Raw genomic sequence first — 17,548 nt, forward strand, 5'->3', positions numbered from 1 at the left:
ATGACAGTTCCAAAAGTGTAAACAGAAACTCATTGGCCGAAATTTTAATGGCTCGCCCGCCACGGTTATCAGAGTGGACGAGGGACGAACTTTTTTTTAATTCATTTGTGGGACATGGGCGTCGCTGGCTGGCCAGCATTTATTGCCCATTCCCTATGCTCTCAGAGGGTAGTCGAGAGTCAACCACAATGCTGAGACTCTGGAGTCACATGTAGGTCAGACCGGGTAAGGATGGGAGATTTCCTCCCCTAAAGGACATTAGAGAACTAGATGCTTTTTCAGACAATGATTTCATGGACATCAGTAGATTCTTAGTTCCAGATTTTTTTAAAATTCAAACTCCACCATCTACAGGATTCAGACCCGGTCCCCAGAACATTAGCTGTGTTTCTGGATTAATAGTCTAGTGATAATACCACTAGGCCATCGCCTCCCTGTCATGGGAAGCTCCATTGAGCTTGGGTGGGATTTTATGGTTTCGGGACAAGCGAGGCCGTAAAACCCCATGCCACTGACTTGATGGTTTTTCCTCCAATCACAAAGACACTAACTGAGAAGTCATTGTAATGTGTGAACAACTTTGACCCTCTTGAATGCTACAGGGCTTAAGGAGACTTTGGATATTAGCACTTGCCTTGTACAGGAAGGGACTCAATGTTCTGGTAAAGGTCACATAATAATGGTAGCCATCTTGATCCAGAGAGAACCATCACAAAGAAACTTCGACTCAGGGGTAGACATGAAAAGGCATTTAGAAACAGCCATGGCTTCTGTTGTATGTAACTCAGTAGTTTAAAAGTGCCATTCCTACAGAACCAGAAGGAAGGAACCTTCTCTCCTCCCCATCTACTATGGTCACCTGTTAAGGCAATATCTGGCAATTCAACAGTGCAAGTCATCGCAGCTGCAGAGACAACTCCACAACCTCAAGACCTTCACTTCACACAATGCAACACTTTGACTTCAAAAATAATCAGGCCTGCACCCGATACGGATTAAACTGATCTGGGCAGAATTTTCTAGTCCTGTCAGCACAAGGTAGCTGGGCAGGCAGAGAAACTTAATTTGGCGCAAAGTCAAAAATCAGTTTCCCAGTGGAGGGATGAGCTTTAGCAACGACATTAAATGATGGTGAAAGTAGACTAGTTTATGATGCTTCAAGATCACTCACAGACACAGTTGAGAAGGGAACACTGGTGGCAAAACAAAAGAAATTCTCATATACGTGATGGGTTCAGGGTTTAAAATTGAAATCGACCATAAACCTTTCTTGTCCTTTTGAACATGAAGGACAGTACAAAGATGTTGCTTAGAATTCAACAATTCCAACTGAGACTAATGAGATATGATTCAGTAACTGAGTAAGTTCAAGAAATGAGTTTCATCGAGGAAGTGGAATCATATACATCACTCATTACCAAACACAGAAACTAGAAGCAGGAGTTGGCCATATGGCTCTTCGAGCCTGCTACGCCATTCATTATGATCGTGGTTGATCATCAAATTCAATATCTTGATTTCCACCTTCCTCCATATTCCTTGATCCCTATAGAAACAAATATCTACCAGCTACTGCAAAGAAGCTAGAAGAGACAAATCAAACCCAATAGCAAGATGATGAATGTGTCCAGATATAGGAATAATGCCATACTATACCATACTATACTCCTAATGACTCAGTACTCTGAACAGAAAAAGCACATCACAATCATTGATGATCTCCTGGCTTTTAGTGAAGAATAGTTATTCTGAGAACATTACAGCTTGATATTTTTCAAAAAATTCATCAAGGCTACTTAGGGATAGCAAAATGTCAAGCAGGAGCCCAACAATCAATCTGGAGGTCAGACATTACTTGTTCTCTCCTTAACCTCAGGAAGAGTTCAAGAGAACAAGATCAGGGGGACATGTCAGGAACCAATTTCCAATTGCCTCGCTGTGCAATGAACAGGCAAGAGAAGACAACCACTATCACAATCCACTTTTCCATCAAAGCTATGGGACTGCCCAGAAATGAATTTATTTGATTTTAAAGGGAAGATATTTCATACTATCATTTATTATTACTCTAGATGGATTGAAGTGAGCAGACTGCAGAGCACCACGGTGGAAGCAGTCACTCACTGAAGAGAATCGATACAGTGCATGGCATTGTGAACATTGTGGTGTCAGACACTGGTCCATAATTTGCTAAAGAGTAATTCCATGGCTTACATGGAATCATAGAATCACAGCATCTCTACAATGCAGAAGGATGCCAATTGGCCGATGAGTCTGCACTGACCACAATCCCACCCAGGCCTTATTCCCGTAATTTCACATCTTTACTCCCTTGACACTAGGGTCAATTTAGCATAGCCAATCAACTTAACCTGCACATCCTTGGACTGTGGGAGGAAACCAGAGCACCCAGAGGAAACCCACACAGACACGAGGAGAATATGCAAACCCCACACAGACAGAGTTCGTGAAGGAATAAGGATTTATTCATGTGATTAGCTCACCTCGACATTCTCCAACAGGTAGAGAAGCTGAAAGAAATGTTCAAACCATCAAAGAATGAATGGAGATCTCAACTTAGTTCTCTTAGTTATCGAACCTCACCGCTGGAAATAGGCTCCCACCATCAGAATTGATGGGATGATGGCTGTGACCACAACTTCCAGCATTGCAACAGAATCTAAAACAAAATCTCATCTTGCCTGGCCGTGAGAGAGTTAAATAGCATTACGAGCAAACAAGCTTCTAACTTCAACCTCAGGCATAGAGTACGAGTCTTATCAGTGCTACAACCCAGAGAGAGAGTAGGGATATGAGTCTTATCAGTGCTGCAACTCAGAGACAGAGTAGGGATATGAGTCTTATCAGTGCTGCAGCTCAGGGAGAGTAGGGATATAAGTCTTATCAGTGCAGCAGCTCAGAGACAGAGTAGGGATACGAGTCTTATCAGTGATCAGCTCAGGAAGAGTAGGGATATGCAACTAATAGAAGGCAGGCATAATAATAGGAAGAGCTCAATGACTGAGGTTCTACAGGATTGAGATGGGCCAGGGAAATATGACAGGAAACATCAAAGTCTTAAATTCCTTGGGAAGAAAGCCAATAGAAAGTTGGGCTTAAAATTCAGATCCATATGGAGACAAGGAACAAGAAACAAGGCAAAGTATTACAACCACCTAGAAGAAGGACATGCATATTGAATGGAGATTGTAGAATGTCCTTAACCTCAGGAAGAGTTCAAGAGAACAAGATCAAGAAGACTGGTCAAGGACCTCTGAGATAAATCTTATGAAGTCTGAGACATGAAGGAGGATGTAGATATTGAGGGGAGATTTAGGAGGAAGTATACAATTAGGATATAGACTAGGGGGAGATGTAGAGTAAATGGTTAACATCAGAAGCACTTCATGTTGATGAACTATGACTTAATAACCCAAGACTAAATAACAGAGATCTGGAGGAAGAGGTGCCCGGCCTCGCGCAGAGCTTCTCAGGTGTACATAGAGTGGAACGTAAATAATAATTCTTTTAACAAACTACAGCATTGAGTAGCTCACTTAGGAAAACATCAAAGAACTTTACCTGGACAATGAACCCATGACAAAAGTGTGAAAATCTTCCTGCGCACGCCTATGGCGTCCCTGTGTGCACCCCCTCTTATCCAGAAACACCAGATGGGTGACTTGGAATAGCCTACAGTGTGTAGCAATCGCCTAGAGTTAGGCTCCAAAGCAGGGTCACTTTGTGACCAACTTGTCTGGTTATGGAGCAAAATAGCTTGTCAAAGTTGCCATTTTGGGTCTATGAGGAGGTCACTGAGTGGGGGAGCTCTAAAAGAATGACTCAGAACCATGGAATAAAAACACAACCCACTGGACAGGATGAAGTAACCTTGATCAATTCTTAACCCACTTTCAATTAAACATCACAAAACAACAATTCTGCCTTACTCGTAAAGATAACAAGATGCATTGGTGCAGAAAATGTAACAATGGGCTTTTTTTTTCTATTTATTATTGTCAAAGTAGGTTTATATTAACTCTGCAACGAAGTTACTGTGAAAATCCCCTCATCGCCACACTCTAGTGCCTGTTCGGGTACATTGAGAGAGAATTTAATGTAACAAGAATATTTCCTTGAAGTTAGCGTTATTTAAGAGTTAGCTTAGTAAGGTAAAATGTTTCGATTGAGGTTACCACAGTAGGTCATGTACCTGAGCTGAGAGATCCTGATGTTGATATTGAGTGAGTAGCAAACACTCCTCCGCCCGGGAGGGAAATTTGAAGAACACAAGGTCCCAAAACACCTCCAAGGAGTTTCAAGTATTTTACTTGAAGATTGAGAAAAAGAAGGTGAAAATAAAAACCATACCTATCCGAGGCTCCACGGTTCTGTTGGCAAGTTCATCAACAAACACAAATCGCCCGCCACCAAAATCAGTCCGATAGTCAGAGAGATACAGCAGTGAGGTATAGTCAAATGATCCATATGTCACCTGTGATAAACATCAGAGTAACAGATCAGATTTAGTTCCTGTTTGAACTCCAGGGAGAAAAAGCACCATTTAACATTATCCGCGGTAATGAGTTGATAATGTTTTGAGCTCATTTGTCAAACTGTCAAGAAACAGAGTGCGATAACATAATTGTTCATTACTCACAACCTGATATTCCTAACACCGTGGGCATACGTCCAAATAAGTGGTAAAATGTTCCTACATAATAATTTTCAAAACTGTCTGGTTATAAATTAACCAGTCAGTCATCATCTCATCACAATTTGTAGGAATCTAGCGAGTGAAATCTGGCTTCTGCATTTGTCCACATTACAACAGTTACAGTGACGCATTTTGAAGCAGTTATGACTTCAAGTTTCTGGAGAGTCAATGAAATGTCAAATAAATACAAGATTTTCTTTATATACTACCTGTCTCAGCCTATAGTTTTGGCACTTGCAGAGCTATTGTCAGGTAACAACATTTTCAATCTATTAGCGTACAAGGTCCAGGCAATATCAGAACAGAAAAAGCAATTCAATTTTTCCTTACCTTTTGTGCATCAAATATTGCACACTATTAAAAAATTCAGCCTGAAAAAAGATTCTTGTGAATTATTTGAGTTGCTGATGCATTATTCTTGTCAAATTCCTCTATTTTTTTTTGACATGGACATTAGATCGTTCATTTTAATGCCCTATTTCAGTTTGCTTTTTTGTGAAGGAAAAGGTGATTTTTTTTTTACAGTGAGGTTATATCCTCACATTGATCACTCAGCAGTGTGACAATGACACCACTCAAATCAGCAATGCTCTACATAAGGCAGCTGTGGAACCAAAGGAACTTGCAGAAGAGAAAAGGGCATCAGCTAAGCAATGGAAGGTGTTGTCGGCAGTGCTATTCACCAATAACCCACTGATAATGAGTTTGAGTCTGCCAGGACTACAGACTACATGACAGCCTTGATCCGAGTATGGAAAATAGAGCTAAGTTCCAGGGATGAAGTGATATTGATTGCCCTTGACATCGAGGAAGCAGCATATCATCTGGCATCATGAAGCCCTAAGAAAACTGAATTCAATGGGAATGGGGGAGGGGAAATTTCTACACTGGCTGTTTTCATACGTAGCACAAAGAATGATGGGTGTGATTGTTGAAGGCCAACGATTTCAGCCCCAGGGCACTGCTCCAGGAATTCCTCAGGGTGGTGTCCTAGGCCCAGGCATCTTCGGCTGGTTCGCCAATGACCTTCCCAACATCATAAGGTCAGAAGTGGGAAATTTCACTGACGATTACACAATGTTCAGCACCATCTGCATCTCTTGGATACTGAAGCAGTCTGTATCCATGTGTAGCAAGGCCTGAATAACATTCAGGCTTGTGTTCATCAGTGGCGAGTAACATTCAATTTGTATAAGTGCCAGACAATGTCCATCTCCAACAAGGGAGAGTCTAACCACCTCTCTTTGACACTGAACAGCATCACCATTGCTGAATCCCTAACCATCAACATGCTAAGAGTTTACCACTGACTAGAAACATAAATGTGCCACATAAATACAAGAGCGGGTCAGGAGCTGGGGATTCTGAGGCAAGCAACTTCCAGCTCCCAAAGCCTTTCCACCATCTACAATGCACAAGTCGTGAATTTTTTAAAAATTTATTCATGGGATGTTGGCATTGCTAGCAAGGTCACCATTAATTGCCCATCCCTAACTGGCCTTGAGAATTTGGTGAGCTGCCCTTTTTGAACCACTGCTGCAGTCTGTGTGTTGCAGGTACACACACAGTGCTGTTAGGGCGGGAGTTCCAGGATTTTGACCCAGTGACTATGAAGGAACAGCGAGATATTTCCAAGTCAGGATGGTGTGTGACGTGGAAGGGGACTTCTAGGCAGTGGCATTCGCATGTATCTGCTGTCCTTGTCCTTCTAGATGGTATTAGATTGGGTTTGGAAGTTGTTTTCTAAGGATCCCTGGCGAGCTCCCGCTACGCTTCTTGTAGATGATACACATTGCTGCCCTTGTGTGTTAGTGGTGGGGAGAGTGACTGTTTGTGGATGGTGTGCTAATCAAGCGGCTGATATTCATCCTGGATAGGGTCAAGCTTTTGAAGTGTTGCTGGAGTTTTGTACCCTGTAGATGATGGAAATGCTCTGGGGAGTCAGGGGTGAATTACTTGCTGCAGGATTCCTAATGTTGGACCTGCTCTGGTAGCCACAGTATTTACGTGGTTAGTCCAATTCAATTTCTGTTCAATGGTGACTCCCAGGATATTGATAATGGGGAAAACAGTAATGATAATGCCACTGAATATCAACGGCCTATGTTAAATTCTGTCTTGTTGAACATGGTCATGGCTTGGCATTTGCATGGCAGAAATGCTGCTCGTCACTTGTCAGCCCAGATTTGGATATTACCCAGTTTTTGCAGCATATGGACATGGGCTGCTTCAGTATCTGAGGAGTTAGGAATGGTGCTGAACATTGTGCAATCATCAATGAACACACTCATCTCTAACCTAATAATGGAAGGTTACTGATGAAGCAGCTTAAGATGGTTAGGCCCAGGACAGTATTCTGCAGAGATGTCCTGGGACTGAGATGATTGACTTCCAACAATCACAACTGTTTTCTCTTGTGCTAGGGATGGCTCCAGCCAGCAGAGTTTTCCCCCGATTCCCACTGATTCCAGTTTTGCCCGGGCTCCTTGATGCCCTACATGGGAAAATGCTGCTTTGATGTCAAGGGCAGTCACTCTCACATCATTTCTGGAATTCAGCTGTTTTGTCCAAGTTTGAACCAAGTTGTATTGAGGCTATCAGCTGAATGATCTGAGTGTAACCCAAACTGAGCGTCAGTGAGCAAGTTATTGCCAAGCAAGTGCCACTTGATAGCACTGTCGACAGCCATTGCTTACTGATGATTGAGGGTAGACCAATGGGGCAGTAATTGATTGTGTTCTGATTGAATAGCCCCCACTTGTCTGGATGAATGTGGCTCCAACACTCAAAGCTTCACATTATCCTGATGTGTCAGCACACTTTCCATCAACCTAAACAATTACTCCCTCCACCACCGAGACACAGTAACAGCAATTTGTACTACATACAAGGTACTATGTGCAGCAACTCGCCAAGCCTCCTTCAAGTTCCAAGCCTGTGTTCTCTGCTACCTAGGAGACAAGGGGCTGCTGGCACAATGCAAACACCACTGACTGCAAGTTCCCCTCCAAGTCACAGCCACCTTGACTCAATTTTGCTCCGCCATTAAGATCCTGGTTGATCTGTTTGTGTTTGTAATTCCACATTCCCATCTACCTCTGAAAACTTTTGATAGCCTTGCCCTTGAGAATCTATCTACCTCCACCTTAGAAACACTCTGATGCAGAGAGTTCCAAAGTCAGACATCCTTCTGATTCTAAAGGGCTACCCCTAATTTGAAAACAGTGCCCCTAGTTCTGGGCTCATCCACAAGAGGAAACATCCTTTCCTTATGAAGGACAGTTCAAGATTTTTTATATGACAATTAAATTACACCTCACTCTTCTAAACTATATCATCACTTCCTCATTATTGCTGGATCAAAATCCTGAAACTCTCTCCAACAGCAGTGTGTGTGTACCTACAATACAGATAGATACATTTTGGAACAGTAAGGGAATTAAGAGTTATGGTGAGCAGATGGGTAAGCGGAGCTGAGTCTATGAAAAGATCAGCCATGATCTTATTGAATGGCGGAGCAGGCTTGAGGGGCCAGATGGCCTACTCCTGCTCCTAGTTCTTACGTTCTTACGATACACTGGGTTGCAGTGGTTCAAAAAGGGTGCTCACTACTACCTTCTCAAAGGCAAATAATGCTAGCCAGCTACTTCCAGTGAATAAATAGCAAAAACAAGCTAAAAGTGTGTAGAATAAAACCCCAGTCCAATGAAAAGGCTTTTCCCACACTTAGCATGCATTTACCTTATTGAAACATATAAGATGATTAGAGGTTTAGACAGGGTGGATAGTGATAGCCTTTTTCCTAGGATGGAGAAAGCTAGCACGAGGGGGCACGGCTTTAAATTAAGGGGGGGTAGTTATAGGACTGATGTCAGGGGTAGGTTCTTTACCCAGAGGGTGGTGAGGGACTGGAATGCCCTGCCAGCTGCAGTTGTAAATGCGCCTAGTTTGGGGGCGTTTAAGAGATCTGTGGATAGGTTTATGGACGAAATGGGATTGGTTTAGATTAGTGGGTTAGTGTTGTTTTTTTTTAAAAGAGCTGGTCGGCGCAACATCGTGGGCCGAAGGGCCTGTTCTGCGCTGTAATGTTCTATGTTCTATGCTCATTTTTAAAGCCAATCTTTTTTGGCCCACATTCAGAATCAATCATAACTTTTGCAAGCTCAACTATGCCTCAGTAAATTATACATTCCTTTGATTAGGAAGATTCTCCTGATTCAGACGCTGCTGAACACGGGGCACTAACTTACTTCCCTGAAATCTGGGAACTGTTTCAGACAATCACTTTCAATGGCCTTTCCAACCAGTGAAGCAGGGCTTCTTTTAATCTCAGAAGGAGGAACAGAGAAAGACAAGCATCAGAACCATTAGAAATGAGAATAGGCCGGTGGGAAAAGCAAATAAATTTCATGCAGGGAAAACTGCTGTATGCAAAAAAATCAGGAATATTTACTTTATCTAGCAGGGGAGAATTTAATTTTCCTTCTACCAAAAAGATATACTTTATCTAACAGGGAATTAATCTGGTTTAGCATTCCTAATCCGTATTTTTACCAATTTTGGTACCTCTTATATTTTGGTATATTTTCATTGACACTTTCAAATGATTCCCCCAAATGTTCCGATGTGAACTTTGATAGTGCATGTCTGCAAACTGCATGTTCCATCACAGTGAGTTGTTCCTGAACATCCCTACATTTCCCTCTGCTTCACTCGTTTCCTCTCTTCATCCCTCTTACGCAATATTACACAGGGGATTTTCACAGTAACTTCATGGCGGTGTTAATGTAAGCCTACTTGCGCCACTAATAAAAAAAATTAAAAAAAACAAATTTTTCAATAATGCTAATAATGACCACCTTCTTAAAGAACGAAAGCCCATTTTCCTCTCATTGACCCAAAGCCGCTCAGGTTAGTTTTTAGCACCCCCGTTAAAATCCAAGAGAACATCCGCAAAGAGCACAGACCAATCAGCAATCTTACAAGTCTATTGTCTGCGTGTCTTGCAGTGGGGGGAGGGGGTGTGCCACTTGCTGGCGGCAGGATCTTACAGTCTCAGCGAAATCAACAGGGTTTGCCACGGAACACAATCCTCGCCGCAGGGAAACATACAGCAGGGGTGTGCCGTCAGCAGGGACCATAAGATCCCGCTGGCGCAAACAACAGCCAAATTTCGGCATATATATCTCTACAGCCAACTTGAACACAACTCAAGGACAACTCAGAATGAAAGACAATTCAAAAGCTGAACATGAAATCAGATTGCACATCCTGGCGATTTACATATAAATTGAACCAGGACTTAACAACTGAACAACGTGAATGATAAAGAAAGAATAATTGCTAACAGCGCACAAAATGTTCTGGAAATTATAATTATGCATTATCCTTTCAGGGCAATACTTAGCAATTAGAATAATGGTAAATGGTGCAGTTCGATAAAGTGGTAACAATAATTCTTAATTATAGCTCTGGCAGTGATATACAAATGAGAGTGCTGTGGAATGCAATCAATCCAGAGGAATGTGATAAGGGGACTCTGAGATTGCTGTAAAATTTGGGATTCCTGTCTGCAGCGATGACAGATTAAATTATAAAGCTGAATATTTAACCATTTGAATTCCTCTGATTCAGAGACTCAGGAGCTAATGCTACTCATTAGCAAAGCCAAGCCTAGCCTCCACATTCTGTTTAGCTTAAAAATCATGCAGGAGATGCAGTTACTGAAAAGCAATCACATTTCTAGGGATCACAGTTACATAAGAAATAAGAAATAGGAGCAGGAGTAGGCCATCCAGCCCCTCGAGCCTGCCCCGCCATTCAATAAGATCATGGCTGATCTGTCGCTGCTCAGTTCCACTTTCCCGCTTTCTCCCCATAACCCTTAATCCCCTCTCTTATCAAAAACCCATCAACCCGCGTCTTAAAAATATTTAGCGAGGCAGCCTCCACCACTTCAACGGGCAGAGAATTCCAGAGATTCACCACCCTTTGAGTGAAGAAGTTCCTCCTCAACTCCGTTCTAAACCGCCCCCCTTTTATCTTGAGGCTGTGCCCCCTAGTCCTACTGTCTTTTTTGAGCGGGAAGAGTCTCTCCACCTCTATCCTGTCCATCCCATTCATCATCTTATACGTCTCAATGAGATCTCCCCTCATTCTTCTAAATTCTAACGAGTACAAGCCCAGTTTATTCAGCCTCTCCTCATAGCTCAACCCCCTCAACTCCGGTATCAGCCTAGTAAACCTCCTCTGCACTCCCTCCAAGGCCAAAATATCTTTGCGCAGGTGCGGCGCCCAAAACTGCACACAGCACTCCAGCTGCGGCCTCACCAATGCCCTATACAGCTGCAGCAAGACCTCCCTACTTTTATATTCAATCCCCCTTGCTATGAAGGCCAGCATCCCATTTGCCTTCCTGACCACCTGCTGCACCTGCAAGTTATCCTTGACAGGAATATCTCTATGTAACTCCTTCTTGTTCTGAATTGTGTATTGCAAAAAACAAAATCCATAGATGTTGAATACCACACATTGCTGAACATTTCTCCCAATAGTTTCTCCAACTCCTACACTATCATTTATGGGACATGGGCATCGCTGGCTGGGCCAGCATTTATTGTCCATCCCTAGTTGTCCAAGGGCAGTTGAGAGTCAACCACATTGCTGTGGCTCTGGAATCACATGTAGGCCAATCCAGGTAAGGACGGCAGATTTCCTTCCCTAAAGGACATTCGTGAATTTGATGGGATTTTACAACGACCAGTTATCATCAGTAGATTCTTAATTCCAGATATTTTTTATTGAATTCAAATTCCGACTAAGTGCTGTGGTGAGATTCAAACTCAGATCGCTAGAACATTAGTTGAGTTTCTAGATTGATAGTCTCGCGATAATACCACTAGGCCATCGCCTCTCCGTTGACCCAATATGAAGGCGATAATTTCAAAAACATAATTCCCAAATTTGCAACAAAAGGTATCTTAATAAACATTAATCTTTCCAAAGATCTTCAAATACTGATACCTCTATCTAATATTATTTCACATTTTAAATCTGAAAAATGCAAAGACTCTTTAACCATGTGATACCAGCTTTTGTAGTTTGGCTGCCTTTATTAAAGTGTTTAATCATTTTAAGAGTTCAGTAAATATTGAAGAGTACATTTTTGACGCTGGGAATTTCTTCTCATCATTTTGCAGTAAGTCGACTTCTCTTGTAACCAAATTTTACACAGAACCACAGAAAGATCACAGCACAGAAGGCTGTTCAGCCCATCTCGTCTATGCTAGCCCAATGGCACCCATGTGCCCTTTCTAATCCCACCTTCCTGCACCAAGTCCCTAGCCCTGTAAGGTGCAGATCCAGGTACTTTTAAAACGGGTCTAAGGTCTCTGCCTCCACCACAACTTGGGAAGCAAATTCCAGACACCCACCACCCTCTGCATTAGAAAGGTCTTCCTCAAGTCCCCTCAATACTTACTGCTATAACATCAACAGAAATGTTTTACCCTGAGAAACATGGGATCTTAACAGCTCGGAAATGGGGTTCTAAAAAAGAGTGCCACATTTGCCTCAAAAATTTGGAGTTCGAACCTCTTTACTGAGGACTAACTTACAGGGAGGGGCTGAGAAAGAAAAAGGGAGTTAAAGAATGCAAACAGAGTCAGAGGCCGAGGCCTTTGTTTCATGATGCATCCTTTGGCATATGTAGCACGTGGATTCAGCAGATATCCGTTAAACATGGTACTGCTCACAAACATGGGTTTTGTAAGGCATGTTGTAAATTGGAATTCAAAACACACACACAGGCATTGGAAAAATAATGGAATTTATTGTGCCAACAAGCTACTCTTCTAGCTCAATGTATTGCTCGACAGACTGGAGGGACTGATTGTGGACAAGTCCCCAGGACCGGATGGAATGCATCTGAGGGTTCTGAAAGAAATGGCGGAGGTGATAGTGGATGCCTTTTCCAACGTCGCTGGATTCCGGAGAAGTGCCAGAAGATTGGAAAACGGCTAATGTTACTCCGTTGTTTAAGAAGGGTGGCAGGCAAAAGGCAGGGAATTATAGGCTGGTTAGTTTAACGTCTGTTGTAGGTAAAATGTTAGAATCCGTCATCAAGGAGAAAATAGCGAGGCATCTTGAGGGGAATTGCTTGATAGAGCAGACGCAGCACAGTTTCGTTAAGGGGAAGTCGTGTCTGACAAATTTATTGGAGTTCTATGAGGATGTGTCTAGGGCGGTGGATAGAGGAGAGCCGGTGGATATGGTCTTTCTTGATTTTCAGAAGGCGTTTGACAAGGTACCTCACAAGAGGTTATTGCAGAAGGTAAGGGGGCATGGAGTTGGGGGTAGGGTGTTAGCGTGGATAGAGGATTGGTTGGCAAATAGGAGACAGAGAGTGGGGGTTAATGGGTGCTATTCGGATTGGCGGTTGGTGACTAGTGGAGTGCCTCAGGGGTCGGTGCTGGGGCCTCAGCTATTTACCATTTATATAGATGATCTGGAGGAGGGAACCGAGTGTATGGTGTCGAAATTTGCTGATGACACCAAGATTGGTGGAACGGCAAATTGCGTGGAGGGTGTGGAGAGTCTGCAGAAGGATCTAGATAGGCTAGGTGAATGGGCCAGGAGCTGGCAAATGGAATTTAATGTTGGCAAGTGCGAGGTGGTCCACTTTGGTAGGAATAATGGTAGGAAGGACTATTACTTACGGGGCGAAAAACTGCAGCAGGCGACGGTGCAGAGGGACCTCGGGGTCCTTGTGCATGAGTCGCAAAACCCCAGTCTGCAGGTGCAGCAGGTGATCATAGCGAGGGGGATTGAATATAAAAGTAGGGAGGTCTTGCTGCAGCTGTATAGGGCATTGGTGAGGCCGCAGCTGGAGTACTGTGTGCAGTTTTGGTCGCCACACTTAGCAAGGATATTTTGGCCTTGGAGGGAGTGCAGAGGAAGTTTACTAGGCTGATTCTGGAGTTGAGGGGGTTGAGCTATGAGAGGCTGAATAAACTAGGCTTGTACTCGTTAGAGTTTAGAAGAATGAGGGGAGATCTCATTGAGACATATAAGATGATGAATGGGATGGATAGGATAGAGGTGGAGAGACTCTTCCCGCTCAGAAAGGACAGTAGGACTAGGGGGCACAGCCTCAAGATAAAGCGGGGGCGGTTTAGAACGGAGTTGAGGAGGAACTTCTTCACTCAAAGGGTGGTGAATCTCTGGAATTCTCTGCCCGTTGAAGTGGTGGAGGCTGCCTCGCTAAATATTTTTAAGACGCAGGTTGATGGGTTTTTGATAAGCGAGGGGATTAAGGGTTATGGGGAGAGGGCGGGAATGTGGAACTGAGACACGACAGATCAGCCATGATCTTACTGAATGGCAGGGCAGGCTCGAAGGGCTAGATGGCCTACTCCTGCTCCTATTTCTTATGTTCTTATGTTCTTATACGTAAAGATTCCTTTTGGATAGGCTTAGCAGACATGTACATTTCTATTCTTCAACCACATAAAGATGTGGGAGTATGATACACTCTTAGACCAGGCACTGCTGTCCAATAGTCAACAATATCAATTTTTATTTCATGTAGGACTAAGGTCACAGCTGAACTTTACAGGATTATAGAGGAACTGTGATCATAAGTTAGATTAAACAAAAAATATGGCAACGTTTCAACAACAGCGTTTTTTGCTTGATTAGTCCTTCAGAGTAGCAATTGATGTACTTCCTGGCAGAACAATTTTTAATGTACTCTTTAGTGTAGCACTGAGAAAGGAGATCCTACATTTCAGTTTCCCCCTGTCAACACCAAAGTTTCCAGGGAAAATTATTCACCGCAGTCAAAAATTAATAAATGTAAAACAAACTGAATGCTTGGATTATATATGTGAATCCACAATGTCCAAATAAGGCCATGGAACAAATGTTAGAAGTCATGAATTGCTTTGCTAAAATGTGTGTGAAAACATTGCTTTCTGAATGAAACTTTTGCCAGAAGGACAATATAAAACTGTTATGAGAGACCTTTAAATTTATGGTTGGGTCTTTGCATGTAATATACATCAATAGTGATTTACAATCCACTTAAGGGTTATCTCCCCCAGGCAAGTACAATGAGAACTGGAGTAGTCTATAACATTATACTATCAGAAAGTCAACATTCAGAACTAATACTGCCGAAAAGTTTCAAGTTTATTTATTAGTGCCACAAGTAGGTTTACATTGACACTGAAATGAAGTTATTGTGAAAATGCCCTCGTCTACACTCCAGCGCCTGTCAGGTACAGAGGGAGAATTTAGCATGGCCAACACACCTAACCAGCACATCTTTCAGACTGTGGGGAGAACCGGAGCACCCGGAGGAAACCCCCACAGACAAGGGGAGAACATGCAGACTCCACTAAGACAGTGACCCAAGCCGGAATTGAACCAAGACCTTGGCGTTGTGTGGCAGCAGAGCTAACCAAGGTATCCCATGCCAGCCCTATAACATATTTCTCCTGTAACATAAACCAAAAGGCACACATTATAGTGGAAGAAAAAGTTCAACTGTCCAACATCAATAGTTCAGAGAAATATTTCTGTTTACCTCACAAAGGCTCAATCTGTCCTTTAAAAGTAAGTATACCCTCACTACAGTACTTTTGCAATGGCAAAAGTACCAAAATACAGTGAAAAAATATCAGATGCCCTGTCAATCAATGCAAATGAGCATCCTCTGTTCTTTCTTTCTATCTTAGAGAGTACTCTGGTAGGATAGCTGCGGTCATTATGAATGCCGTAAACATAGGTACACACTCCCACAATGCTTCAAGCCCCAGTACAAAGAGTGAATTCTCAACCCATAGGAGTCATGGCAATGAACATGTTCAAGCCTCCATCATGACACAAAGTTGGTGCAACAGCATCAAGTGACAAGACTACATCTCCCAGAGGACAGCATATAGCCCCGGACCCTAGAGTTTCTGCCTCATTCTTAGACATGCCAGGTTTCACTTGCTGCCTGCTCTCTGCCTTAAATTTAACACAATTGCTTCCTACTTCTCAACTTCACTGACAGCAGTCTGATTCTGTTTCAACCTCAGTTGTAAGTATTGTGCTACCTCAGCCTTAGCAGTGCCATTCAAAAATGTCAGGTATGCCGAGTGACTGCTGCTGAAGACCAAGGGGGCAAATTCTCCTAGCAGACTGCGCTGGGTTGCGGAGGGGGGGGGAGGGGGGGGGGGGTTGTCGGGGCTGCTGGTGGGGGTGGTTGGGGCTGGCGGTGGCGGGGCTGCAGAGATCAGGACGGGCCAAGGACGGGGAGGATCTAGGCTGGTCCAGACATGTTCACGGGGCCAGTAGTTGGGCCATGAGGGGCTCAGAGGACAGCAATGAGGCACCGCAGGGCCGGCCAGCAATCAGGATGCTGGCAGGGTGGGGCACTGAGCGTGCACCGATCACAACGCTGACGGAAATCGGCCCCGCCCCCAGCTTTTTGGAGTGATTTACGCTAGTATCCTCTGCAGTATGGGAGATTCATTTTGAAAATCACGCTGAAAAAACAGCGGGATTTCCTCCAGAATTTCCTCTTGACAGCACATTCTGCAAATCGAACCATTTCGCTGGTCACTAATTGCACTCATGACTGATGTGAAAATTTGCCTGTGATTTCCGTCTATTCCTGCAGTATCCAGGTTTGAAATGCAGTTTGGGAATCACAAACCAGTGCAGGAGGGATACTGGTGAGAGGGCGTCAGTTCTCGGAGGCCACAGCATGGTTCCTAGAATGAAGGCCTCTTAGCCTCATGTGCAAAGCAACCTGCTTCCCCCACGCTAACACTATGGTTAAGAATGCCTCTACTTCCTCAGAAGACTAAGGAAATTTGGTATACCCACTACAACTCTCAGCAACTTTTACAGATGCATCATAGAAAGCATTCTTTCTGGTTGTATCACAGCTTGGTATGGTTCCTCCTCTGTCTAAGACCACCAAAAACTACAAACAGTCATGATGAAGCCCAGTCCATCACGGCAAACCAGCCTCCCATCCATTGACTTTGTCTACACTTCCCACTGCCTCAGAAAAGCAGCCAGCATAATTAAGGACCTCACGCACCCCGGACACACTCTCTTCCATCGGGGAAAAGATACAAAAGTCCGAGGACACGTACCAACCAACTCAAGAGCAGCTTCTTTCCCACTGCCATCAGACTTTTGAATGAACCTACCTTGCGAAAAGTTGATCTTTCGCTACACCCTAGCTATGACTGTAGCACTACATTCTGCACTCTCTTCTTTCTTTCTCTATGAACGGCATGCTTTGTCTGTAGAGCACTCGAAAAACAATACTTTTCACTGTATGTTAATACAGTGACAATAATAAATCAAACAAATCAAATCAATTGCTACATACAAAGTGCAATTCATCAATACTTTTTTCCATAGGACTTTCCAAAACCATGATCTCTGCCAGCTAGGACAAAGGCAACAGGCACTTGAGAATATCACGACTTACAGATTCCTCTCCAATCCACGTGTCATCCTGACTTGGAAATATATCATTGTTCCGTCATTGTTGCTGGGTCAAAATCATGGCGCTCACTTCCTAATAGCACTGTGGATATACCTACAGCAAGTGGACTGCAGCGGTTCAAGAAGGTGGTTCACCACTGTCTTCTGAAGGACAATTAAGGATGGGCAATAAATGCTGGCTCAGCCAGCGATGCCTTCGTCCCATGAAATGAAAGTAGTTTCCAAAATTGATCAATTGCTTACCCTGCTATTCTGTAACATCTTGCTGCAAGACGTTACAAACAGGTAGCTGCAGCAAACAATAGCCAACTCACTTCC

General features: G+C 43.4%; 1 protein-coding gene across 3 annotated transcripts in view; it reads right to left on the minus strand.

Annotated features, from left to right (window-relative positions):
- The window catches only part of ogfod3 (2-oxoglutarate and iron dependent oxygenase domain containing 3), a 144,198-nt gene that overhangs the window by 27,776 nt on the left and 98,874 nt on the right, over nt 1-17,548 (minus strand). For 2 of the 3 annotated variants that reach the window (XR_013889122.1, XM_080208923.1), the window contains exon 8: nt 4,372-4,495. The exons of the other annotated variant lie outside the window; for it this stretch is intronic. Coding sequence is in view for 1 of the 2 variants with exons in the window: in XM_080208923.1 (XP_080065049.1) it covers nt 4,372-4,495 (124 nt within the window). In the remaining variant the exon portion in view is untranslated. The remainder of the gene's footprint in view (nt 1-4,371; nt 4,496-17,548) is intronic. 3 annotated transcript variants of the gene reach the window in all.

This window comes from Carcharhinus amblyrhynchos, chromosome 21, assembly GCF_965287045.1.
Source record: "Carcharhinus amblyrhynchos chromosome 21, sCarAmb.v2.hapA, whole genome shotgun sequence".
In the NCBI taxonomy this organism is placed as follows: domain Eukaryota; kingdom Metazoa; phylum Chordata; class Chondrichthyes; order Carcharhiniformes; family Carcharhinidae; genus Carcharhinus; species Carcharhinus amblyrhynchos.